General features: G+C 39.2%; 1 protein-coding gene across 1 annotated transcript; it reads right to left on the minus strand.

Annotated features, from left to right (window-relative positions):
- Positions 1–73: 73 nt before the first annotated feature.
- LOC122657689 (peptidyl-prolyl cis-trans isomerase FKBP15-1-like) lies at positions 74–27967 on the minus strand. The gene is made up of 7 exons (XM_043852476.1): positions 27948–27967; positions 26375–26455; positions 26172–26221; positions 7054–7116; positions 1762–1852; positions 887–991; positions 74–242 (listed from the first exon to the last, which is right to left on the minus strand). Exons 2-7 carry the CDS (start codon positions 26448–26450, stop codon positions 148–150), a joined length of 480 nt encoding a protein of 159 aa, XP_043708411.1. The 5' UTR covers positions 26451–26455; positions 27948–27967; the 3' UTR covers positions 74–147.

Genomic DNA, 27967 nt, shown 5'->3' on the forward strand with positions numbered 1-27967 from the left:
GATCATTAACTACTTAATTTTTTATTATTAGTTGGATATCTATTCGGAATAGATAAATTTTTTCTCTTGATTATTTGACCCAACCAAGGGTTTGGGATTAAAGCTTATCAAAATTCAGCTACCAATGCTTCAGGAATGTGCCTTCAACTATAGCTCATTGCCACCAGCTGTGGCTTTCGCTCCACTGGATGTTTTCCCATTCACTGCAACAAGCTCAGTATCGAAAATCAATGTTGCTCCACCTGCAATCGTACGGACAATAGTTAGAATATTGTTAAGAGACAGAAGGTGAACCAAGAAAATGGAGACCTTCAAAATTTAAGGATTTTAGATTGTTCAGAGAAGCCAGATTTGTATAAATGCATAAATTGGATCTCCAGAACATTGTGAAAGGCAGCTCTCACAAAATCCAGGATTCATGGGATTGACATACTAGAACAGTTTTTTATCCTTTTCTTCAACAATAGTTAGAATATTCTTAGAGACAGAAGGTGAACCAAGACAATGGAAACCTTCAAAATTTAAGGATTTTAGATTGTTCAGAGAGGCCAGATCTGTATAAATACATAAATTGGATCTCCAGAACATTGCAAAAGGCAGCTCTCACAAAATCCAGGATTCATGGGATTGACATACTAGAACAGTTTTTTATCCTTTTCTTCAACATGGTAAGCTCAAGGGTAAAATATACAACTAAATAAGATGATTCCCATTTTCTGAGGAAAGATGTTTCCCACAGGACGCAGTATTGAACTGCTCCTCCAGTCTCAACCATCTGATGGAGAGGCAAGGCATTGCATGAACTAGCTACAATGTACATCAAATGTTCCTCCAGTATATACATATGTAGAACCTCAAGTTCGCCGTAGAAAAGAATTGGTATTACCAGGGATTTTAGGAGGAGATCCTTGGGCCCCATAACCGAGTTTTGCAGGTATCTTCAATTTCCGCTTCTCCCCTACACATGCTCCCAGGAGTCCTTGGTCCCATCCTGTAAGAGGCATCTTATCAGAAGCAGATACAAAACTCCAGGAAATGTACAACAGTCTGTACTTCTCATTATGTCTAGCCAAAATGTTGAATAAGATGATGAAGAGAACTGAAATTTGAAAAACAACTAACACAAAATCTAAGCTGTTACCAGTAAGTTACCAATCCAAACTACTCTCCTCAATTTTTTGGAGGAATTCAATAAAATATAAACCTCGAGCATAAAACTTCATAATGAACAGAATGTAAGATAAATAATCCTTTTCGAGATCCAAAGACTTCAAGACAGTTATAATCACATGCCTTAATTCCATCACTACCTCCCTTAAGCTATTACATTCATGCCAATGAATTTTGGGATCATGTATTTAGTTAATCAGGGTTTAGTCTTTACTGCACCTGTCTTGAAGCAGATTGGAGTGTTTAGTTTAATGTTCTTTTCAACTCATATGCGCGTATGGTAGCCTCCTGATGCTTCAATGACAACATAAGCATTCTTGATTGCATATGTCGCATTTGCCTTTATTGTAGTTAGAAGGCACATTTAACTAAGTAGATTTTCTACAATATAATTTTACACAAGAAAATGCCTCATGATGTGAAACTAGATGAACTAGAAGCAAAAATGCATGCCATCCTAGCTCCGGAATCTTGGCTTTGAGTTGGCTGCAAGAGAATTAGTTATCCTCTTACTGTTACTAAAATTTTATTTTTCTTTGATAACACAAGGGAGTTAAAAAATTGATGGTATATGAGTAATTGATCACAAACCTTTAATTACTTGACCAGAGCCAAGCTCAAACTCAAAAGGGTTACCCCTTTCAAAACTAGAATCAAAAACAGTTCCATCCGTGAGTTTTCCCTGTTCATGTACAGTAGAACCAGTATTAATAAAAAGATGGTTGTGTTAACTCACTCAAACAGATTTGGGAGCAAATAACTGAAGAAGAAAATAAATACATAAATTCCACAACTTCTGATTGAACTTAAATAATGATAGAATTAGCACCCCAAAAAAAAATGATAGAAATGGTTGGGATGCCTTCATTAAGGTAACATCTTGAATATGTAACCAACAACTAGAATAATAATATAAGAACTTGACAATTAAATTCTCAGTTTAAAGCTGCCATAAGAGAATCCAGATATTTGAAAGAGGTGCAGTTCATTATTAGCAGCTCAAGAAAGATGGTGAAAGAAACATGCATTCAATAAATCCAACTGGTAACACAGAATTAGATATGCAGGACCAGTGCAAATGTCTCAATGTCAACAAACTTAAACAGATAGATATTTAACGTATTTTAATAAGTAAAAGGCATCTAAATTTAAATATAGAAGCTGCACAATGTCTAAAACTAGTGGCAGGTTAACTTAAAGTGTTGGATTGGGAGGCCATTGTCATCTTGGCAATTTCTTAATTTGAGATCTTCTCTCATGTTGCTTGCCTTAATTTGGTTAGTGTGCTTACTTCCTTAGCTATGAATTTAGACTTGTAACTAGAACACCAGTTAGAGAACCAGAACCGAGAAATAGAAGAAGAAGAGGTGAGGAGAAGAATGAAATGGTGAAGAGAAGAGAGCTGTCGAACATAACAGCCTCCCTCACCTTGCTTGTATTTATAATAAAGGATTACAATAAGAGAGGGAATTCCTAATCATGTTAGGATTCCAAATTACAATAGGAAAAGAGAAAGACTAGGAAACTAAGACACAAACTCAAACTAGGAGAGACACATACGGAGGAGAGGAATCTTGAGAATCGAGATATCCTCTTCTCCCCTGGACTCAATATACTTCAACAAGACTGACCGCTATATCAATTGGATTTATGAGGAGGTGTATATGGAGCAACCTCTAGGGTATGTTGCTCAAGGGGAGAATGCTCACAGAATCTGAAAGTTACACAAGGCAATTTATGGCTTAAAACAGTCACCTAGAGCCTGGTTCAATTAGCTTAGTTCGATTGTTACTCGACGAGGCTTCTCACAATGTTATTCTGATCATTCCGTTTTTGTTCGTCGCTGGAATTCTATGGTGATTGTATTGGTGGTGTATGTCAATGATATTATCATATCTAGGGATGATGCATCTGGGATTACAGAGGTTAAATATTATCTACAACAGTATTTTCAGATGAAAGACTTTGGTATTGAAGACCTTCAAAGTAATCACAAAGAAAATTTTTATTAGACATCTTGTCAAAAACTGGTATGCTTGCTCTTAAACCAGTGATACTCCTATGGAATATAGATCCACACCAGAAGTTTGGACAAATGATGGTGAGGAATTTGATGACAAACACCAGTATAGGAGATTAGTAGGGAAACTCATTTACCTTACTGTTACTAGACCAGACATCTTTTGTTGTTGGGAGTAATTAGTCAGTTTATGGAATCACCTAAGAAGACTCGCTGGGAGGCAGCATGTCGAATTTTAAGGTATCTTAAGGGGACTCCAGGAAAGGAGCTCATTTATCGACCTCATCAGCATATTGATTTGGTTGGGTACTCTGATGCAAACTAGGTTGGTGCTAACGGTGATAGAAGGTCTACCACAGATTATTGTACGTTCATTGGTTGCAATCTTGTCACATGCAGAAGCAAGAAGCAAATGACTATGGCTAGATCCAGTGCAGATCATAGTTGTCACGGCATCTAGGCGACCCAAGGTGTTGGAGAGGGTCCAAAATCAAGGTGACCAAGGCGTCCAAGGCGATGCCTTGACAACTATGGTGCAGAGGCTGAGTATATGGCTATGGCTCATACTGCAGCCAAGTTGATGTGGGTGAAATCATTGCTTCAAGAGTTGGGGTTTCTGGTTACTAAACCGCTGAAGATGTTCAGTGATAACCAAGCCACTATTTCTATTTATATTGCTAGTAACCCAGTGTTTCATGGTAGGACCAAACACATTGAAGTCGATTGTCACTTTTGTGAGGAGTGCAATAATGAGGAAGTTGATTGATACTCCGTTTATTTCGTCTGCAGATCAGTTGGGTGATATGTTTACCAAGTCTCTGTTTAGTCCTGCTTTCCGGAAGGGCTGTTCTAAGATGGGCATGGGTAATTGACATAGTTGTCACGGTGCCTAGGCGAACCAAGGTGGTCGAGGGGGGCAAAAATTAAGGCGACACCAGCAAGGCGCCAATCCAAGCAAAGCCGCCTGGACGCCTGGACAACTACTATGCTCCAGCTTGAGGGGGTGTGTTAAGATATGTACCACGGGTATTTCTGTCAGACCCTGTGATACTCTATTCTGTTTAATTGGCATTGACCACGATAGGGGCAGTGTCCCTATCGTGGTGTGTGTTAAGTTGTTTAGTTGGTTCGTATGTTTGTTATTTACTTTCCTTGCAAATAAAATTAGTCTTATACTCTTAATAGGTTTCCTACTAAGAGTCTATCTTCTACTCTCTCTCTCTCTCTCTCTCTCTTCTTCAAGCTTTGTTAGGACTGGTTATTGGTTTCTCTACTGTTATAAACAACAATAAATTTTATGGAGGGAATCCACACAAGCAAACCCAATATTCAAAGCATCCCAATCCCAACCATAAAGACTCATAAGCTAGGATAACCCCGAAGTAAATAGAAGAGCTGAAAATGCTTTGCTTGAAAAACTCATCTACTGGGAGTTTCTTTGACCTCAGATCTAATGGAAGGCAATGTTCATGGAGGATGCAAGCACCAGGACTCCCTGTTAAGAAAAGTTGCTAAGTTAGGCCTTGAGTTGGTTTCCGTTCCAGAAGAGAGCTGGAACTTGTTCTAATACAGATGCTCAGTTTTTCAGCGACTCCTCTTGTGTGCTTATCTCACGAAATTCTTCTCTGTTTTGTCCCACAGATGGAAGGTGTTTAATCACACCCCCCCCCCCCTGTTTTTGATAAATTGTTTAATTGTATCCCTTCATGCACATGATTGAACTCACAGCCACTATTAACAGCATCAATCTTACAAGTGAGAAGATTGATGTCCTGTCTGTATAGTCATAAAATGACCAAGCCTACTGCTATTTTGATCAAAGGTGTAAGCTTCCAAGATATGGATGGACCAAAAGAAACAGAAAATAATGAAACGATTCTAGCAGTTTTTCTTAATGAAGATGACAAACAGTTGAGAGAGGCTTCACGGGAAAGATAGTTCATTTTAAATAATATAAAAAAGAAATATTAGGAGAACAATATGGAAAAGATATGAAGAGGATGAAGTAATAGTAAATATTGGTGGCCTAATGGAACTGCTCGACAAGTGCTATGTGACAAAATGTTAATTAAATATACGTATACCCAATTACACTAAAGCAAGTGAGCTTCCTAGAGAGGGTCTTATTCCCATAGTGTAGTTTCATGAATCATGATGATATCTATGTCCCACTATCGTTGTCATTTTGTAGAACTAGTAGTTGATTAACCATTTTGCACCCCTTTGGGTTATTAAATAAGGAGACTAGCTAAATTGACTATGATGAGCTATTACTTTATAGTTCAGAATGAAAGGCTCCCAAGAAACAACAGATACAATCAACCTAGCTCATTATGTGATGAATGAGCAGAAAGACTCTTAAAAACCAATCAGAATTAGCACATTCAATGGACTCTAATGAGTATATCCAGTACATGATAAAAGTAAATATGGAACATTATACTGTGGCTTGTAAACAGTGGCAAGGAATAATTTGGTGCAGGCTGCAAGCCTAAAAGGGCAAACTGAGTGCTAAAAAGATGTGCATGTAGGTACAGGAGAAGATTCACATGACAGAAGCTTTAACAGGTGAAATGAATTTCAGTCAAGGTCTAAATCATGGTTCCAAACTGAAAATTTGGTTGAAATTTCAAAGATATGGTTGGAAGCTTGAGGAGGGGAGGGAGGCATTAGAAAAAAAAACAACTTAATTTTTCCAACTTTTCCTTCCTATTCTTTCTGCTTTTTTCTGTCAATCATCGTCGTTTCTGTTTTGTTTCTCTCCTGTTTCTCCTCTATTTATTCAGTTTCTATCTTATCAAATCTGAACTCTTACTTCCTAGATTTTGTTCCCATCAGCCTCCAAACCTCGGATCCCAAATTGCTGATGAGGAGCCAGCACTGATGATATCAGATTAGCACCAATGTCCTAACTCCTGCCCTAATCAAGGAGTGCTCATAAGCCAGTTCATAAAGTACTTCACACCTGAATTTAAATCATATCAAGATGGCCCTCAGGACGGTATTCAAAATTTAACAACAGCTACATCTAGAGCCACCCTATGTGCACCCATATCCTGGCCCAACTTCATGCAACTAAGAATGAAGTTAGGTAGTTGGATTAGATTCTAAAAGCTAGAGCATCCTTTTCTTTTGCCATCCCAATCATGATATGCTCTCCCTTATTTCCGTACTAAATTAATAATGCAAGAGATGCTGGTTTGCTAACCCTTATGGTAGATCTACACAGACAGAGGCCACCAGCAGTCATAACCCCATGGAAAGCTAAACCATGTAAAAGATATATGCCTCAATTTTATTTTTTAAATCAAGTTAGATATTTAACATTCTGCAATGAAATTCAGCTAACTACCTCAGCAAATCATGGCAACCAAAAGAGAAAATTAGAATCAGAGTATATGAACTTGACCAATAAAAGCATAGGCTTGAATGACTAAAGCCAAATTCAATATTGCTGATTTAATCATCTAAAGCTGAGAACAGAAGTAGCAGTTCTCTTCAGGGAAAATATTCGGCATACTCATTATCTCTCGTGTCTCTCTATAGGGATAATGAGCTATCAACAAGTAATGAAAAAGTGCAGGAGAAATTTTACTCGGTAATAAAGTGATACAAATATTAACACAAGAGAATATAAAAATCCATTTCAATCTTTAATCCAAAAAGTGTAGCAGGTTTCCTAAATAGAAGTTGAATGACTAATTTCAGGTTTCCAAAAGATCTGCACAATAAGCAACTGGTATGTATAGCAAATCCCTGAAGTCATATACTGGCTGGATAAATTATACCATTCGTTTCCCTATTACAATGTCCAACCGTAGATTTCAATATACAATTAAACATGAAGCAGCACAATCACGTACCCTATAGTGTACTTTGATTCTATCACCTTTGTGAGCCTGAATATCACAAGATTCTGGCTTATGCTGCAAGAAGAAAAGAAATATGGGTTAAAGATAAGCAAGGTTGGGGCGGGGGGAAGGGGAGCGGTAAAGAAACCCTAAAAGTTGCCTCTGCATTGTGGATATACATTTATGTAAATGTGTTTTTCTTCCTCCAATAGACTAAAATCACAACATTCATGTACTGGTAAATGTGTGTGCAAGTATCTGAGCTCAAGGTTTCAAATGATGCAAAAAACCAGAACAGATAGGATTCTTTTATGCACAACATAAATTTAGAAAAAAGGGTGAGAATGAGGAGGTCATCTTATGGTTCTTGGAGACATTGAGAGAGGTGAGCGAACACTATCATAGACTTGGTTAGACATGGTGTTCTGAGGGATGCCCCAACCTTAATTCTCTTGCTTCTTAGCTGATCCTAGGTTAATAACCCTAAATTCCTCAAGAATTGCCTGTGCTTTCTTCTCTTTACTTTGTTGGATTAGCTGGCAGAGATCTCTCCCACCACGGAACCATAGTTGTCACGGCGTCTAGGCGACCCAAGGTGTTGGAGAGGAGCCAAAATCAATGCGACACCAACAAGGCGCCCACCTAGGTGACCAAGTTGACCAAGGCGCTTGGACGCCTTGACAACTATGCAAGGAACCGAATCACAATGGATCGAAGCCCTCCTTTCCTTCCAATTAGTGAAATTCTATTTATTTCTTATTTTCCAAATTATGGTCAACCCCGACTAGATGACCTAGGCCTAAGAAGGACAAGCCTAGGCGAGCCACTACTTTCGTTGGGTACAATGAACAATGTGATATTGGAAGCAGGTACACAGTAGGTGTACAAGTACGGGCTCTTATCCTTGCAGACTGTGAAGTCGGTGAAACAGAAAAAAATGTTGGGGATGGTTTTGAAAAAGCCTCTCTATCCGGAAGTAGGGAATCTCGTGCTTGCATATCCTGCTTTTGAGACAGAAGGAGTGGCCACACCCCTCGATCCATCATATTGGAGTGATCCAAGAAGAACGATTAGGGTAATATGTAGGATAAGTATATCTATCAAACCCGGTTCGTTCCGGTTCAATCCGGTTTATTGTGTATTGAACCTTTTATATATTTTGGTTTAATAATATCACATGCGATATAAATGTTTTGAGCAATGTATGTCCATAAGTTTACACTTAAACTGGTAGTCACAACTAGGGTTTAGGCTGGACACCCTTATCATATGGTCATCGCATTGGGTATGCCTAGACATAGTGATGTCAGGGTACGGATGCGAGTACACATATTGGTGTGTATTGGCGAAGAATCTACTTGTATCGATTCCCTCATGTATTACTGCCGGATGTAGCTTTGGGATAGACATGTATCACCGAGACCCAGTACCTGAGAGGGCCTTGTCACTGTAGAATGTGAACGCATTCTTTGGTTCATCAATGATTAAAGTTTAAGAGAACCGAAGCCGGTATTTTGGGAATGCGTGAACATTTTGTGAGTGAAAGAGTTACTCAACATGGTCTCCACTACCCGATTGGAGAACATCAAGAATAGATTGTCTGTGGATGGTCGGATGAGAATCGGGATCCTGTACCGTTTTAGAAATGGTTTGCAAAACTTATTTTCACATAAAATGATAAATTATATTAATGTATTTGATTAAAGAATTTAATCATGTTTTGCGGATTCCGATCACGTACACAGACATTCTAATATGGACATGTACTATGGGATGGGGTTTGGCAGTATTGAGATACAAGCCCTAGATTCCATAATGATAATGTTGTTTAATGGAGGGTTGGAGCATAATAAGTTGTTATTATGCGAGGGTATTTCTGGGATTTTCTAATTAATAATTAGTTTATTTAATTTTAAATGGGTGTGATACAATTATTTAAAAGCCCATTAAAGATTAAATTTATTAATTATTTTAATTCCCTTTTAGATTTTGCTTCTTCACCAATTAAAAGCCCATCAAGAAAGCCCATTAGGTTTCAAGTCAATTTTGAGGAGAGAGAGTGTCAGACTCTCACTGGGAATAGATATAGGGGCTCTTTTAGAGCCCCATCTATATAAACCAAGGGAGAGGGGATCGGCGAAGCATGCTTGGCCGAATTTTTCAGCCCTCTCCCCCCTCCACACGATTTCTCTCTCCTCTCTCTTCTCTCTTGCTCTTGTCTTCTTTTGAGTAGAGAGCTGTTTTAGGGTTTTGAAAAACCCTAGTATGTGAAAGATTGGATCTTTCTGGTTCTTGGAGAAGCTAGTTGTTTGACTTGGGAATCTTTAGTTGTATCAAGAAGGTTCAAGAAGGGTTTTCTTGAAGTGCTCATTGGGAGAAGAACCATTATCTGGAGGAGGAGCAACACTTGAGGCTTTCCAGGTTAGCGAATCTTAATGTTTTCAATTATGTATTGAGTTTCTTTTATTTGATATTTATGGGATGTTAAAGAACACCCGAATCGATCTCTTTCCGTTGCGCATTCGGGTATGGGATGGTTTCCTTTTTCCATGGGATGGAAAGAGATGTTCTTTTCTCTTCTTGTTTAACCCAATTTTTATGGGACAAGAAAGAGAAGGGTTTGATAAATCTTTATACCAAACCCATGATAATTTTTCGTTTTGGTTTCCCATGGGCAACCATGGAGATGATCCCATGATTACCTAACAGTGTGGTATCAAAACCACTTTTGTCAACCATGGATATCAAATAATTATTGCAAATATGTTTGATTACATCATTCTTCTTAAATTTCAAGATTTAGATTCTTTATGGTAAAGAATGGTTATATTTTCTAGATCTCTTTTGGGGAAAGACCAAGAAACATATGGATTATTTTCCCATGGGATGTTATTTTCAATTAGGGAATCTTTCCCACAATTTGTGGTGGCTACATAACTGCAACAATTTTCCTATGGAGATATGGTTATGGTAACCATAGGGTTTTGACCCAAGTTTTTATTTTCCCCAAACTGAATACGTCCAAGGGCAAAGGAGAACCCGCGGTCATAGCACACGGGGTAAGCGCGCTCTGCCCAGCACCTGCGCATCCCACCCCTGTGCGCCATGTGCCCAAACCCGTGCCCCACTCCCCAGCCCGCTCCCCTGCTGTACAGCACGCAGGCCTAGTGTGTGGCCTGCAGCGCACACGCAAGCGGCTTGTGCACAGGCTGCAGCCGCGCGGCCTGCGTGCCTAGCGTGCGCTGCCCGCAGGTGCAGCAGGCCCATGGCCTGAACTCTTGCACGCAGCCTATGCTTGCTGTCCGCGGCTTGTGCTTGCTGCCCACGGTGTGCGTGTGTGCATGCAGCCTGGTCTTTTGCAGCAGACTTCATTCCGTCCAAAATATTTAAAAATATATATATATATTTAAATTGAATTTGAAAAGTGTTTATCAAATTTGATTTAGGGTTGTTGGAGGAAGAAGATGGATGAAGAGAGTGTAACTCCACCCACCTTTAATTAAAAATATGTTTTTAATTTGATGGGCTTGGGTACCTGATTTCACATGAGATGTGATGGTTATTTTAATGATTTGGAATCATGGTGGAATCCATATGGTTTGAATGGTGATTAATGTAGTCCTAGATAGGAGAAATCCCACTAGGAACCAGGGGAATAGGGTTATGTAATAGGGTTGGCCGAATGGGCAGATTTGGTTAATTAGGGCAAAAGTTAGGGTTAGGGTTACGGTTTCGAACTAGGGTTTATTTAGTAAAGATGTGCAGGTTTTTAGGAGTCTAATGGTGTAGGTTTGGATGGATTTGGATGAAATTGGAAATCTAGGGTTTCGGGTAGGAGGCCTTATGAAAATGGACTGTTTGTAAAATCTAGGGTTTAGGGGCAGATTTTAGGAAAGGGGCTTATAGGGTATTAATATGCAGGTTTAGGGGATCCTAATGATGTAAAGAGATTAGGGTTTGAAGGGGTTGTAAAATTCTGCTGTTGGGGGCAAAATCGATTGCAGGTTTTAGGGTTTAATGGAGTGAGGGAATGGAGGGGTTAGAAGAAGAAATTGGGTGTCAAACTTACTGGAGATTCCACTGGCAGCAGCTTGAACAGATGTGAAGGATAGAGCCACCATCGAATTGAAGAAGAACCTCCCAGCCGTCACGGCGTAACGAGTCAACCGAATTCCCCAGTCCCTTTCCACCTTGATAGAACCACAAGGATGCACACTCACAAGGAGCAACACTCAACAAAGCAAGGCAACAGCAAACAAAAGCTTTTCATTAATCAAATTCGTGTACAATGCTGGCCTCCCTTACAAACTTATATAGAAGACTCAAAAATAGACTTAGACACTAAAAAGGAATGGCCTAATCCTATCCCTAACCTATTAGGTAATTTAAATTGACTAGAAAACTAAAATACTAAAGGAAATAGACTCAAAACATGGCTGGACTTATAGAGCCCTAATCCAACCCAACTTACATCACATGACCACTTAAGTTGTCACATGACCACTTAACCAAGTCACATGATCACTTAAATTGAACCAATTGGATGCAACCAAATTGAACCGGTTCAATTAGAAAACATAAAAATAAACTAAGTATTGGGCTAATCCCGTATGCAACCTATGTACCCCTAGTTTAGGCTCATTAAAGTAGCCTAATACATAGAAAACCCTTGGAAACAACGGCCCAACATGTATATAACCCAACCCTAGGTATATTTCTAAAGAAATAAGCCAATTCCTATGATGAACCTGCATCAACTCTCCCCAACTTGAAAAAATTCGTCCTCGAATTTTGCAGTGATGAGGGGGAATCAACATGTGATCAGCAGCTTTGACCATCCCCAAACAAAATTCCGATGAGGCAGGAACATTGGGGATAAAGTCTTCAATGCGTGGAGCTTTCTCTTCGAAGAACCATGGCGACATAACAAACTCTATGTGTTCGTTTTCTGAATCAGCAGCAACTGTGACTGTCCTGTCCATAGAGTCTTCAGTGTTAACAACCTTTGCATCTAATACTCGAGACACAAACTCCACTTCTTCAAGAACAGCATCTTGAAGGTCATTGTTTTCCTTTGGAATGCTCTCAATCAACTTTTCATCTTCTACTGTTTCAGCTTTGTCTACTTTGTTATCTTTAATGTATACCTCTTCAGTAGAATCTTCTACAATTGTGTTTTGGACCTCCACATCAATTTGATGGCCGAGCTTCTCAATTATGATCTCAACTACTGGTACAGCTTGGTCTACTTGAATTTCTTTAGATATCGGTTCTTGAATCTCTTCAACACAAACTGTCTTAGAAGAATCTTCTGTTGGTACATCCGCCATTGGTGAAACTTCAAACACAATTGATGCCACTTGCGTTTAAGTTTACATGTTCGGCAGTCTCTATGGTTGTACAGTCGATGTGGTCACCTTTGGTTGTATCCCTTTTAGAGTAAACAAATGGTATAGACGGTGTCGATCAGGTAGGACATACGAGTTGTTTTCAGGTTCAATCCAACCTTGTCGCTCATCCAACCAATTACAACCTACAGCAATAACGCTCCTTGGAGATGGTACCGGCTTACACCAAGCACCATCATGGTATGAAGAACACCCAAATTCAACGAAGACTTTACCTGTAGGCATGATGTAAATCTCTCCTGATTGGGACAACATATCCACCACGGATTGTGAAATAATATTGTTACGTCGCCTCTCATCAACAACTAATATGGTTGTGCTCCCATTGGGTAGACGAACTCGGGTCTTGAAAACGAAGGGAGGTGGGTCATTCAAGGCTTGGTTGGAGCTTCCCTCTGCCATAGCTTTGATACCAATTTAATGTAGTCCTAGATAGGAGAAATCTCACTAGGAACCAGGGGAATAGGGTTATGTAATAGGGTTGGCCGAATGGGCAGATTTGGTTAATTAGGGCAAAAGTTAGGGTTAGGGTTAGGGTTTCGAACTAGGGTTTATTTAGTAAAGATGTGCAGGTTTTTAGGAGTCTAATGCTGTAGGTTTGGATGGATTTGGATGAAATTGGAAATCTAGGGTTTCGGGTAGGAGGACTTATGAAAACGGACTGTTTGTAAAATCTAGGGTTTAGGGGCAGATTTTAGGAAAGGGGCTTATAGGGTCTTAATATGCAGGTTTAGGGGATCCTAATGACGTAAAGAGATTAGGGTTGAAGGGGTTCTAAAATTCTGTTGTTAGGGGCAAAATGGATTGCAGGTTTTAGGGTTTAATGGAGTGAGGGAATGGAGGGGTTCGAAGAAGAAATTGGGTGTCAAACTTACTGGAGATTCCACTGGCAGCAGCTTGAACAGATGTGAAGGATAGAGCCACCTTCAAATTGAAGAAGATCCTCCCAGCCGTCACGGCGTAACGAGTCAACCAGATTCCACCAGTCCCTTTCCACCTTGATAGAACCACAAGGATGGACACTCACAAGGAGCAACACTCAACAGAGCAGAGCAGTAGCAATGGTAGCAAACAAAAGCTTTTCATTAATCAAATTCGTGTACAATGCTGGCCCCCCTTACAAACTTATATAGAAGACTCAAAAATAGACTTAGACACTAAAAAGGAATGGCCTAATCCTATCCCTAACCTATTAGGTAATTTAAACTGACTAGGAAACTAAAATACTAAAGGAAATAGACTCAAAACATGGCTGGACTTATAGAGTCCTAATCCAAGCCAACTTATATCATATGACCACTTAACCAACTCACATGACCACTTAACCAAATCACATGATCACTTAAATTGAACCAATTGGATGCAACCAAATTGTACCGGTTCAATTAGAAAACATAAAAATAAACTAAGTATTGGGCTAATCCCGTATGCAACCTATGTACCCCTAGTTTAGGCTCATTAAAGTGGCCTAATACATAAAAAACCCTTGGGAACAAAGGCCCAACATGTATATAACCCAACCCTAGGCCTATTTCTAAAGAACTAAGCCAATTCCTATGATGAACCTGCATCAACTCTCCCCAACTTGAAAAAATTCGTCCTTGAATTTTGCAGTGATGAGGGGGAATCAACATGTGATCAACAGCTTTGACCATCCCCAAACAAAATTCTGATGAGGCAGGAACATTGGGGATAAAGTCTTCAATGCGTGGAGCTTTCTCTTCGAAGAACCATGGCGGCATAACAAACTATATGTGTTCGTTTTCTGAATCAGCAGCAACTGTGACTGTCCTGTCCATTGAGTCTTCAGTGTTAGCAACCTTTGCATCTAATACTTGAGACACAAGCTCCGCTTCTTCAAGAACAGCATCTTGAAGGTCATTGTTTTCCTTTGGAATGCTCTCAATCAACTTTTCATCTTCTACTGTTTCAGTTTTGTCTACTTTGTTATCTTCAATGTATACCTCTTCAGTAGAATCTTCTACAACTGTGTTTTGGACCTCCACATCAATTTGATGGCCGAGTTTCTCAATAATGATCTCAACTACTGGTGCAGCTTGGTCTACTTGAATTTCTTTAGCTATCGGTTCTTGAATCTCTTCAACACAAACTGTCTTAGTAGAATCTTCTGTTGGTACATCCGTCATTGGTGAAACTTCAAACACAATTGATGCCACTTGCGTTTGAGTTTACATGTTCGGCAGTCCCTATGGCTGTACAGTCGATGTGGTCACCTTTGGTTGTAACCCTTTTAGAGTAAACAAATGGTATAGAAGGTGTCGATCAGGTAGGACACACGAGTTGTTTTCAGGTTCAATCCAACCTTGTCGCTCATCCAACCAATTACAACCTACAGCAATAACGCTCCTTGGAGATAGTACCGGCTTACACCATGCACCATCAGGGTATGAAGAACACCCAAATTTAACAAAGACTTTACCTGTAGGCATGATGCAAATCTCTCCTGATTGGGACAACATATCCACCACGGATTGTGAAATAATATTGTTACGTCGCCTCTCATCAACAACTAATATGGTTGTGCTCCCATTGGGTAGATGAACTCGGGTCTTGAAAACGAAGGGAGGTGGGTCTTTCAAGGCTTGGTTGGAGCTTCCCTCTGCCATAGCTTTGATACCAATTTAATGTAGTCCTAGATAGGACAAATCCCACTAGGAACCAGGGGAATAGGGTTATGTAATAGGGTTGGCTGAATGGGCAGATTTAGTTAATTAGGGCAAAAATTAGGGTTAGGGTTAGGGTTTCGAACTAGGGTTTATTTAGTAAAGATGTGCAGGTTTTTAGGAGTCTAATGCTGTAGGTTTGGATGGATTTGGATGAAATTGGAAATCTAGGGTTTCGGGTAGGAGGCCTTATGAAAATGGATTGTTTGTAAAATCTAGAGTTTAGGGGCAGATTTTAGGAAAGGGGTTTATAGGGTTTTAATATGCAGGTTTAGGGGATCCTAATGATGTAAAGAGACTAGGGTTTGAAGGGGTTCTAAAATTCTGCTGTTGGGGGCAGAATCGATTGTAGGTTTTAGGGTTTAATGGAGTGAGGGAATGGAGGGGTTAGAAGAAGAAATTGGGTGTCAAACTTACTGGAGATTCCACTGGCAGCAGCTTGAACAGATGTGAAGGATAGAGCCACCTTCGAATTGAAGAAGATCCTCCCAGCCGTCACGGCGTAACGAGTCAACCGGATTCCACCAGTCCCTTTCCACCTTGATAGAACCACAAGGATGCACACTCACAAGGAGCAACACTCAACAAAGCAGGGCAGCAGCAATGGCAGCAAACAAAAGCTTTTCATTAATCAAATTCGTGTACAATGCTGGCCTCCCTTACAAACTTATATAGAAGACTCAAAAATAGACTTAGACACTAAAAAGGAATGGCCTAATCCTATCCCTAATCTATTAGGTAATTTAAATTGACTAGGAAACTAAAATACTAAAGGAAATAGACTCAAAACATGGCTGGACTTATAAAGTCCTAATCCAACCCAACTTACATCACATGACCACTTAACCAAGTCACATGATCACTTAAATTGAACCAATTGGATGCAACCAATTTGAACCGGTTCAATTAAAAAATATAAAAATAAACTAAATATTGGGCTAATCCCGTATGCAACCTATGTACCCCTAGTTTAGGCTCATTAAAGTGGCCTAATACATAGAAAACCCTTGGGAACAAAGGCCCAACATTTATATAACCCAATCCTAGGCCTATTTCTAAAGAAATAAGCCAATTCCTATGATGAACCTGCATCAGTAATGTTTATACATAATACAACGGTTATGTGATTATGGGATTAGCTACCTAATAATGTGGATGGCATCTGTTGCATGTGATGCAAATTTGGTTTCTTTATGGGTTATGGGTGGACGTGATGCTTCTTCTCTCTCTTTCTCTTTCTCCTCCTTTCATTTTTATAAACAAATGTACTCCCCTCATCGGCAGCCCAATTGGTGGGTTGGTTTCTCCATCGGGGGTTTCTTATTTTTGGAAAGGAAAATGTATAGATTTTCCCTAGGTTTCCAATGTAATTTTAGTAGAGATCCGATTTCCCAAAGCATGTTGATGATGATCCACAAGTGGCGTTTAAAGTATATGGATATGTGATCACCAACTTTGATGCGAGATCGTACAGAGAAGATGATCGAGACGAAGCATGTGATACATCTATGGCATGATGCTCATGATTCATAAAAGGCTTATTAGTTGTAATGGGAGGGGAATTTATTTTTTTGCTTCTATTAATTGTTGTCATCCCATAATCACGTTAAAAATGGTTAATTGATTATGCTATCCATGGTTATTTATTTATGTGAGAGTTGATCATTATCCCTCTTTGACATCAACACATGTATGATATAGATTAATCTGGGTTAATAGATAAATCCATGGCCTCCCATTGAGTGTAAATGTGGAAATTAGATAACATGGCCCCGCGGATGCCCACATGATAAAGCCAGGCTTATGGGGCATAACTGTCCATAATTATCTCTTATTAGATAAGTTTAGAGTACGGATAGTGAGGGGGCACTGCGAAAGTAGGCCAGGCTTCATGTCTGTAATTCTAACCAATGCAATGGGTGTGTGCATGACTTGAGTATATGTCAGCTGACAGGATCTGGGCATGATACTCAAGCGGCCAAAAATATTGGAAGCCCAAGGGGCAGACAGCATACTCCACACTACCAAGGTGTGTATAATACTCTCGACAGGGTAAGTTATGCATGCAAGGCTAGTAGGTATCTAATTCACTTTCCAAGTCATGACGAAGATTTGAATTGTGAGAAACCATTGATATTGTTTGCTCACTTTTATTTATCGATGGTTATGGATGCATGCGATTTTACTTGTACATGTGTAGATTCTAGTATGATGGTTGATGTTAATTCAAACCTTCTAGCCCAAATTAGTAATTCAAAATTAATTGGACCCAACTACGTTGATTGGTACTGGAGCATTAAGTTGCTCCTGACTGCAGAAGGACTTTACTCAGTTCTTGATGAGGCACCTCCCATAGAACCTTTCTCGAATGACGGACCAGAGTACCTGGAATTATACCAAGATTTTACTGTGAGGGACTCTAAAGCCCCACTATACATACTTGGTTCTGTAGATAAATCAGTGGTGAATTCTATAAAAGACATAAGAACGACTGGGGGTAAAATAGACAAGCTCGCTGAGCTGTTTAACAGGCAGCTCACTCATGCACATTACGATGTGGTGAGCCAGATCCATAACACCCAGATGTCCTAGGGGGCTTCAGTAATGGATCATGTCATGAAAATGATTAATCTATTTGAGAAACTGGAGTTTATGGGGACAGCATTCGATCTTCTGTACAAGACGAATGTCATTTTAAATTCTCTGCCCACTACCTATGCTCCTTTTCGTATCTCTTACAATATTAGCAATAAGGAATTGGAGCTCACTGAGCTGGCTAATGTTCTAGTAGAGGCGGAGAAGACCTTAAAAGGTAGTAAGCCAGATGTCAATACCACTGATGCTAAGCCTTCTTCAAAAGGGAAGAAAAAGGATAGTAAGGGGAAAGACCTGAAATCCAAGGGAGAGGGGAAGGGCAAGAAGAATGCACGTGGCAAGTACTTCTTTTGCAAGGAGGGTCACTGGAAGAGGAATTGTCGTGCATTCCTGGCAACTGCGAAAGATAAGAAGCTGGAAGAATCAGGTACTCCTAAAGAAGGTACATGTGATTTATTTGTTCTTTACGAGTCGATTTTGTCTATTAAACCATCTAATTCGTGGCCGCTGGACTTTGGTGCCACTATCCATGTTTGCAATGTAAAGCAGGGGTTCAAGGAGACAAGAAAGCTGGAAAGAAATGAGGTGCGCATGAGGATGGGCACTGGAGCTGAAGCCATGGCGATGGTTGTTGGAACTTATATTTTATATTTGTTCTATTAATTTAGTTTTAAAGGATTGTTATTATGTACCCTCTTTTAAGAGGAAGATATTCCCAGTTTCAAAACTTGTTTTGGACGGGTATAGTTTTTCCTTTAATTCTAAATTGGTTATTCGTTTAAATAATTCTTTTGTGGCATCTAGTTATTTACAAAATGGTTTGTATTTCCTAGATTGCCCGGTTAAAATGAATATTGTTTCAAATGTTGATCTGAAAAGGAAATCAGCTCCAGTGAATCTAGCGTATCTGTGGCATCTAAGATTAGGTCACATTCACATGGACCGAATCAGTTTGTAAAGGATGAACCATTAGATAGTATAAAGGTCGAACCCTTTCCTACCTGTTAGAGTTGATACATACTGACGTGTGTGGATCCAAATACATACAAGCAAGGTATAGATATGTATGCTTATATAACCTTTACAGATGATTACTCTAGATATGGATATATCTACTTGATATGTAGAAAATCGGAAGCCTCTGAGAAATTCAAGGAATCCCAGCCGAAGTCGAAAGACAGTTGGATAAAGGCATCAAGTCCTTGTGATCGGATCGCGGAGGAGAATACTTGTCGGATGAGTTTATAGGGTATCTCACATCACAAGGGATTGTTAGTCAGCTAACGAATCCTGGAACACCACAACAAAATGGTGTATCTGAACGGCACAAATGGACTTTATTAGATATGGTTTGGATTATGCTCACCTATAGTGAACTCCCTCTATCTTTTGGAGGATTTGCCCTAGAAACAGCCATATATATCTTAAATAGGGTTTCAACTAATCTGTGGCTAAGACAACGTTTGAGTTGTGGAGAGGGCGAAAGCCCAATATACAACATCTTAATGTGTGGGGTTGCATTGCACATGTGTGTAAGCAACAAACAGACAAGTTAGAATCCAAGACTTCAAGATGTCATTTCTTGGGATAGCCCAAAGGCAAGATAGGATATTACTTCTATGACCCCAAAGACCAAAAGGTCATTGTAAGTAAACATACTACTTTCCTTGAGGAGGAAACACTCACCAAGAAGACAGAACCTGCGGTCATTGAGGAGTTACAGGATAACTCGGAAACTTCACTTCCTGAAGTAAGACCAACCAATGTACCTACTGAAATCCCAACACATCAAGAACCTCAACGTAGTGTAAGGATATCTAGACCACCCACAACGTTTACTTTTCTCACAGAAGATGAGAAAACAGTGGAAGAGTTCCACATGGTTTCGGTTGAGTCCGATGATGATCCGACAACATACTCTGAGGCTCTTAAAGATGTTGATGTCGTTAAATGGTTGGAAACAATGCGCTCTGAAATGGATTCAATGCATTCTAACAAGTTCTGGACTCTAGTCGATCTACCAGTGGGGTAAAAACCCATTGGATGTAAATGGATCTTCAAGAAGAATAAGGGCCCTAATAGAAAAGTTAAAGATTCAAAACTAGGTCGGTGGCAAAAGGATATACCTAGAAAGAGGGTGTATACTATGATGAGACCTTTTCCTTAGTGGCGATGATGAAATCCATTAGGATTTTATTGGCGATCGCAGCACACTTTGATTATGAGATCTGGCAGATGGATGTGCAAACTACATTTTTGAATGGATTCCTCAATGAAGAAATCTATATGCAACAGCTAGAGGGGTTCTCTTCCTTGCAGGGACAAGGCAAAGTATGCTAGTTGCAAAGATCCATCTATAGACTAAAGCAAACTTCCAGAAGCTAGAACATCAGCTTTGATCAATCAATCAAATCATTTGGTTTTGATCAAAATATAGATGACCCACACGTTTATAAGAAATTCAATGAGAGTGTAGTATGTTTTCTTGTGTCATACGTAGATGACATATTGCTCATTGGAAACGATGTGGGGTTTCTTTCATCAATTAAGCAGTGGTTGTCCACTACTTTTCCTATGAAAGATCTCGGAGAAACCAGCTACATCCTAGGGATTAAACTCGTAAGAGATCGCCAAAGACGGATGTTAGGCTTGTCACAAGCTACCTATATAGACAAAGTCCTGGCCAGCAATTTTCATTAAAAGGGCGTACCCACTGCATGGGGCTCTGGAGAGGGTCATAATGTTCGCATCCTTAACCCTGTTTTTGCAGAGGGTCATAAAAGCAATTTTCAGTCATCAACATAAATCGTGGGGAGGCTCCTAAGAGCTCTTACATATATAGGCAACAATGTCTTGCCCCTCAAGTACACATAAAATAGAAAGTAACTAGGAATTAGAAACTGATACAAAAAGGAAACTAAGGTCATCTTAAAAAAGAAAACTAAGTCATGTCTTCAGTCTTCTAGGGTATTCAAGAGTACTAGCCAAGCTATATGACTTGTGGACCCCAATCTTTAAACATCTCCATCGGCCAGCTAGTTAACATGAAGACAAAAAGACAAAATTGCTCCCCATGATTTGGGTTTGAGAGACCCAAAACTTCCAGCCCATGTGGGCTGGCCCAGCTAGGCTGGTTAGCCCTATGGCCCCTTGGGTTGGTCCACCAATTGATGAAGTGAACCAGCCCTCTTGTGAAGCTTGTGGCTAGCATATTGCTTTCCAAAGAATCTATCTGTATCAATTGGTATCTTCATGAGTAAGAAATTCCTCATGAAGAACTTTGAAATGAAGATATGGGTGAAGCATCTTTGTTCTTGGCATTTCACAGGAACAGAAACAGTGTGTCTTGAGCTTGTCTTAAAAAGCATATCTAGAGAAAGTGATTGAGAGATTTCGAAATGAAAGGTTGTTCTCCCTTATCTGCAACTATTGTCAAAGGAGATAAATTCAGTAAGTTTCGGTGTCCTAAGAATGAGTTTGAACACAATATGATGAAGAATACTCCATATTCTGCTATTGTGGGGAGTTTAGTTTATGCTCAGACTTGCACTTGTCTAGATATTTCTTTTGATACTGGTATGCATGGTAGATACCAAAGTAATCTTGGTTTAAACATTGAAAGGCTGTTAAGAAGGTTTTGATGTATTTGCAGGGCATGGAAGATCTTATGCTCACATATAGGCGGACCAACCACCTAGAGGTGATCGAGATTTCAGATGTAGATTTTGCAAGATGCCTCAATAGCAGAGAGTCTACTTCAAGTTATATTTTCTACTAGCAGGTGGGGCCATCTCGTGAAGAAGTGCAAAGCAATCACTAATTGCAACCTCCACTAGGGAAGTTGAATTTGTAGCTTACTATGATGCCACATTTCAGGCCATGCAGATAAGGAACTTCATTTCAGGTCTTCAAGTGGTAGATAGCATCTCAAAACCACTGAATATTTATTGTAACAATGCAGTTGATGTCCACTTCTCAAAGAACAATAAAGCCACGGTTGGTTCTAAAAATATTGAGATATGTATCTCAGTGTATGGAGAAAGTGGAAAAGGGATATGTCTCTATAGAGCATATCAGCACTGAGGTGATGCTAATAGATCCATTGACTAAGGCATTGGCACTAGGTGTATATAAGGATCATGTGATCTAGTTAGGCTTTATCAATTCAGTATTATACTGAAATGAAGTTCTATGAATATCAATAAAGTTTGTTTTTATTTCATTTTCTACTTAATTATGCACATAAGGTTTAAGTAGAATTCAAGGTTTAACCGGCAGATAAATATAAGGGATGTCCAAAACAGTTTCATCTATCCAATATAACTAAATATACAATCATAATTGAAAAACCAGGTTTTGACTCAGGCGAGTCACCCGAGTCGAGTAAAAAAATGAAACCTGGTTAAGAGTTATGAAGACTCGCCCATGTTTAAGAAATGACCAGACTAGGTCCGAGTTAGTTTGAGTTTTCAATGACTCTGTTTTTGCCTGAGTCATGTACTCAAGTGAAGCTCATCGAGTCTGGGTTTTTTTTTTTTTTATCCATATACTATTCATAGCCCATAAGTTTGGTTTACAACTAAACAAAAAAAACCCTAGAATTTTTGTTTCTCGTCATCAATATTAGGTCTCAACTGTGAAGCAACCATAGCCTCAGTCCCTCTCCTCACTCAGAGAAAGAGAAGAAGGAAGACATTAAAAAAATAAGAAAAAAGATATGGCTCATCCTAACCATGTGTGAAAAGGGCGAGTTGAGTCGAAAAACTTGGTTTTCCAACAATGTATCCAATTTCAGGATCACTTTGGTAACTGCCAATCATTCCAACAGCAAAAGATACGTCTGGACAAGTGCAAGTCTAAGCACGAACCAAACCACCCACAGCTGCAGCATTATGGAATATTCTTCATCATATATGTATATAGATAGATACATTTCATCATATTTTGCTCAAACTCATTCTTCAGACACTGATACATGTAGAATTTGTCTCCTTTAGCAGGTCCTGTAGAATAATCTTTCATTTATTTCAAGTACCTTTTAAATATGCTTTCTGAGATAAGCCACAAAATAAACTAAGTATGCCATGCCTCGATAGTAGAATGAATTATAATTTCTCCTTTGTTTCTATTTTTTTTTCCTGGTTTTAGTCTTTATAACGTTATGTAGGCCAAACCCAATGATTGATAATAGAATGAGTTAAGGTTTAGTTTTAAGTGGAGGTTGGTGCCTCCCTTTTCTCTCTCTTCTCTCTCTTCTCTCTCTTCTCTCCTCTCCTCTCTCATCTTTCTGGTATTCACATTGGGTACTATTCACGGTCCTGGAACAGCCCTTTATCTTCTCTTTCTTTTTCTCTTATTCCCTCTCGTAAGCCCACCACAGGTAGATCTACCGATTTGATCTGCATCAGTCCCCCATGGGTGGCAATCCAATGATTGACCAAGATACCCAGTTTTTTAGTGGGGATAAAACCTAGAAAATCAAATTGTAAGTTGTCTTCCAAAAACTAATCTATATTTTTTTTATTGCTATACAAATTTTCTTTTGCTTTTAAGGTAATTCCTGTAATATATTTTCTTTTTAACAAACTAAGCCTAGCAGACCTGGACCCTGCAAATGTTCAAATCTAAACCTCATGAGCAGAAAAATAATTCCTAGTTCCTACCCCCTCCATCACAAAATAACCACAAAGAAATCTACCAAGTTTAAAATGTTGTCTCTAGTAGGTATAGAGCACCCCGTAAATTTTCAAATACAAACTTCAAGAAGACTGCATGGAAATCCTAAGGATAGAGCACCCGTTTTTGTTCCCCGTCCTTAGATAAAATAGGATAAAGCACTGCCCAAAGGAAGATTTTTGACAGACTTCGCAACCTAAAGATGGCACTTAAACTGTCATAACAGTAATTAATTTATAATTTGACACTCTGAGCCCCATCACTTTTTTGTGCTTCTTTTGCCTTTATCTATATTGGTAACTGCAGTCATATCAGTATTTCATTCACAAATAATCTTCTTAATGCAACGATGTGTCGTTGAAGCATGAACAGTAGGGAGCTTTTAGAAAGAGCAATGTCATACTGAATTTGAAGGACTCAAAACAGTACCAAACAACAAGATCTTTCTTTTCTCAAAGAATAAGTTCAGGTTATAGAGATTTTAAATAACACAAGGTCAGCTGGGTAGATGAAGTTGAAAGTCAAATCGAGTCCAGTATTTGAGGGATGGAATGGCTGCTGAAAGTTAGAACTTGATCCACTGGTTGGATCAGATAATATGGAATAATCCTAGCAGTGTTAGGATAGGGGTAAAACAGTAATATCACAAATCATATTAGAAATCAGACTATAGGACTTTGATGAACAATCGACCATTAAATATGTAGTATAATAATCAGTCACAACAGAATCAGCAAAATCATTAATCAATTGTGTATTCAGATGCACAGATAGTGAAGGCGGAACAGAAATTTCACTGTATGTGCAGATCAGCAGGTCTGATCTATACCAAACTTGGATCGAGCTCCTCTTTAGGGTTGAGGATGAACTGGTCAAAATATGAAAGGAGTCCAATGGCTGGATTCCTCTAACCAGAATTCATGCAAAAAAAGACTTGCATATGAATTCAACTAGAACAGCAGGACTAGAAGATGGATTACAGAAAATTAATTAGAACAGTACTTACTTGAATCGATGGAAGGGAAGATGGAAGAATAAATAAGATAGAAAACACGCGGGCTTCACACCGCAAGGTGGTTGGATGGATCAAACACAATATTTCCTTGATCAGACACAAGGAGTTCTTCACCAGAGGAGAAGAAGAGCAGCAGGAATTTCTTAAACTCGTAGGTGAGGTAATGGCCGCCCACGCATTGCTTTTATAGCTAATAAAATCATAGTTTGAGTTGGTGTGGGCTTGATCAATTCCTAGCCAACTCCACTTCATACAACGTAGCCAAACATAAAGTCCTAACAAGCCTATGACTTCAACTACGACAATGAAATAAATGAACACAGAAATTAAAGACAACTTAAATGAACCACAATTGAACCATGACTTAAAATGGACCATAGTTCAATTGGACTGAATCAAAATAACTTAACATAAATTAAACTAAGTTGAAATACAGAATTAAACACTTAAAAAACTAGGCCACACAGGTAGGCTGCTGGCCTCTTGAATCTCCTGCGATAAACCTTCAAGTCTGCATCAAAGAGGCCAGATTCTTGGAAGCTGCTTTTGTTTTTCTTTTTGCTGGATAGTTATAAAAAAGGAAGGGGAAAGATAGAGGTAAGAGCTTTTTGTGTGTAAGACCATAGGAGCCATTCAGAAGCTAGGATTCTAGATTAGCTGACAAGTCTTCTTTTTCCGTGGTCCCTATTGCAGAAGGTTTTAAGGTATATAACTGAGCTGTTTTTCACTAAACAGTGAGATGATTAATTTAAGTGAATTCTTCTCTCGCACAGTTTTGCACTGCTAATCATCCATAGACGTTGACATAGATATTCTTCTTCTTCTTTCATGAAAATATTGTCCAGCTCTAAGTTTGAACTCTTTCCAACTTAACCAACCCCTACCAACAGATCAAACATGTCCTGGACCTGATACTCATTCTGATAGCTTGTAACTCTCACAAAAACGTTCACCCACATAACAAGTCAATTTGCTTCAAGACTTCTCACAATGGAAAAGATTGCAATTATGGTTTCTCGAAGAATAAGAAGCATATTGTAAAAGCTTAAAGGATTCCACTGGAAACTTAACTTCCCTACTGCGTAAGAAGGCAAAAACAAATATCAAGGCAAGCATTTAAAAGAGGGGGGGGGTGAAGGTAGTTATCCATGTTACTAGGAAGTTGATGATTCCAAAAATCACAAAATAAATCTGAGTCATCCATGTTTATGTGTCTTTTAGTGCAAATCGTCTGTTCCCATTCAAAGCTGGGAGAGTGCACAGAAATGTCTAGAGCGCTGATACACATACATGAACATAAACATACACAGGATGGGATGTGTGCGAATAGAAAAAAGGGGTATTTGACTCAATTAGACTCTGAAATTTGATACATGACTAATCTAGATCATGTCCGCTCTATCCAATGGTCAGAATGGACATTCATTTTTCCACGTGGCAGGATAGATGCCTTGTGACATTTGAAAAAAATAACAAACCATTGTGACAATAATAATTTTCCACAAAAAAAAAATGTCAATCGGGAATAAACTAACTCAATAGAAGGACAATTGCAGAGCTGAAAGCATGAAACAGCTTTAACATGTTATAATAACAGAACTCGTAGAATTCGCCGGTATGGGTAATTGGTGATAGCGTTTATCCAAACCGAGCAAGTAGGTTCCCAAAAACAATAATCTAACAGGAATCAATCAGCAAACAGATCCAAACTTCATGGCACACTAAAAGAAGAAGTCAGAAAGAACCAATTACCTTGACTCCGATCTGAAGCTCCGTAACATCGCCCGATTTATCAGCAGAAGCTACAATAGCAGACAAAAGAAGCTCACATCAGTAGCGTAGATGGTGAATGAAAGTTTATGCGACATTCAGATCTCATTGTTCCGAACACACTAAAAGAGAAAATAAATTTGGTTTCCTCATCCAAGGGAACTACATCTGATTCGAAGGATTACCTGAAGATATGTAAAGCAACAAGGGAATCAACACTGAAGCAGTCATCAAGAAACACCGGAAATCCATCGTCGCCATTTTCTCTCTTTATCAGTTACTTGCGGTACAAAGTGTATGTCCCTGAGAGGAGATATGAGAGAAATCTATAAATTTTACGGGAGAGGGTTCTCTAGCTTACGATCGGTTTTAAAAATGTGGACTCGGATCCGTGAATCCGCCGATTCGGATCCGATTCAGCTGACACTGATCCCGATTTCAACCAAATTGGATACGCTAATTCCTAGCCATTTTCTTTATTGAGTAAATTACTCCCCCCTCCCCTCGATTATGCTCTAATGACAGACCCCTCCCCTAGGTTTTGAATAATGACTCTCCCCTCCCCTGCATTCCCAAGATTCTATCAACCGTACCCATTCCGTTAAAAAGGGCTGTTAAGTGTTGAAAAAGACTATATTGCCCTCTGACCCACTTCTTCTTCTTCATCCTCCTCCTGCAACTCCAAATCGTATAGAATTGAATTCAATACCGCTAGTACAAACTGCAATGCATCTAGGTATTGCGATTTTAATCCTTCACAAGAAGAGATTCCAGGCCGCTTCTCATCCAATGATGCTTCAAGTTTACTGGGTCACGAATTTCGCCATTGTTTGCTTGTTCTCTGTTTCAGCTATCAGTCGCCTGAGCTCTGTTCAATGGAAACAGGAACCAGAGCTAAGAACGGACGATGTGTTCTTCATTGCTTATTACCGTTCTCAACGCATGGTACACAAGGAGCACACGTCTCACATATATTCCTTTCTATTCTTTATGTAAGTGGATCTGTTTTTATATCTTTCTTTCCACTTTCTTATGTAAATGGATCTGTTATTTTATGTTTCTTTCCACTCCTTCATGTAAGTGGAGCTTTCTTTATTCTCATCCCAACATTAATAGGATTGAACCTTGTAACCTACATATATATATATATATATTCTATTCATTGAATAACGGAGACACACAGGAAATATTCAGAAGTTTGATTATTGTTAATATCCCTGTATCTGTTTTTCTTCTCCTCGTCGCCATTAGAGGATCAACAGGGATTACGACGACAGGAGAAACGAATTTCTAAGTTGGAACCAGATGAAATATTGGGAGAGCCTTCTTCATTGAGCGACCTGAATGTTAGCCTCTACGCTTCAGCTTCTTCGCTGTCTAGAGCAGTATGGTTTTGGATGAATCCCATGTTGAGTAAAGGTTACAGATCTCCTCTGAAATCGACGATGTGTTATCGCTTACCCCTCAACATAGGAAGACAATTTTGTTTCTAATGCTGAAGTCGCACCTAATCTGAAGAAGATATAGACAAAGGTTCTATCTGTTCCCTCTTCGTCAAACAAAACCTCAAAAAAGACAGAATTTTTGAAACCCTATCTCACTCTCTGGCTGTCTCAGCAAAAGCAGCTTCTACTTCTAAAATTGTAACTTGATCTTCCTGTTTGCCTCTTGACCATCGCCATTACCGTCACTCTAGGGTTCCATTTTAAGCTTCGATTTCCACTATTACATTCAATTGGAATTTTCTCTCTTCTTCACATCTCTCTCTCTCTCTCTCT

The sequence above is a fragment of the Telopea speciosissima genome, chromosome 4 (genome assembly GCF_018873765.1).
Source record: "Telopea speciosissima isolate NSW1024214 ecotype Mountain lineage chromosome 4, Tspe_v1, whole genome shotgun sequence".
Taxonomy (NCBI): Eukaryota; Viridiplantae; Streptophyta; class Magnoliopsida; order Proteales; family Proteaceae; genus Telopea; species Telopea speciosissima.

What these genes read in the sequence shown, in the direction of transcription:
- LOC122657689 (XM_043852476.1), bottom strand. Translation starts at nt 26,450, where the DNA reads ATGGCGACGATGGATTTCCGGTGTTTCTTGATGACTGCTTCAGTGTTG. An exon ending in CTCTGGTCAAGTAATTAAAG is followed by an intron (nt 992 to 1,761) that starts GTTTGTGATCAA and finishes TGCCTCTTACAG; the next exon opens with GATGGGACCAAGGACTCCTG. An exon ending in ATCTCCTCCTAAAATCCCTG is followed by an intron (nt 243 to 886) that starts GTAATACCAATT and finishes GTACGATTGCAG; the next exon opens with GTGGAGCAACATTGATTTTC.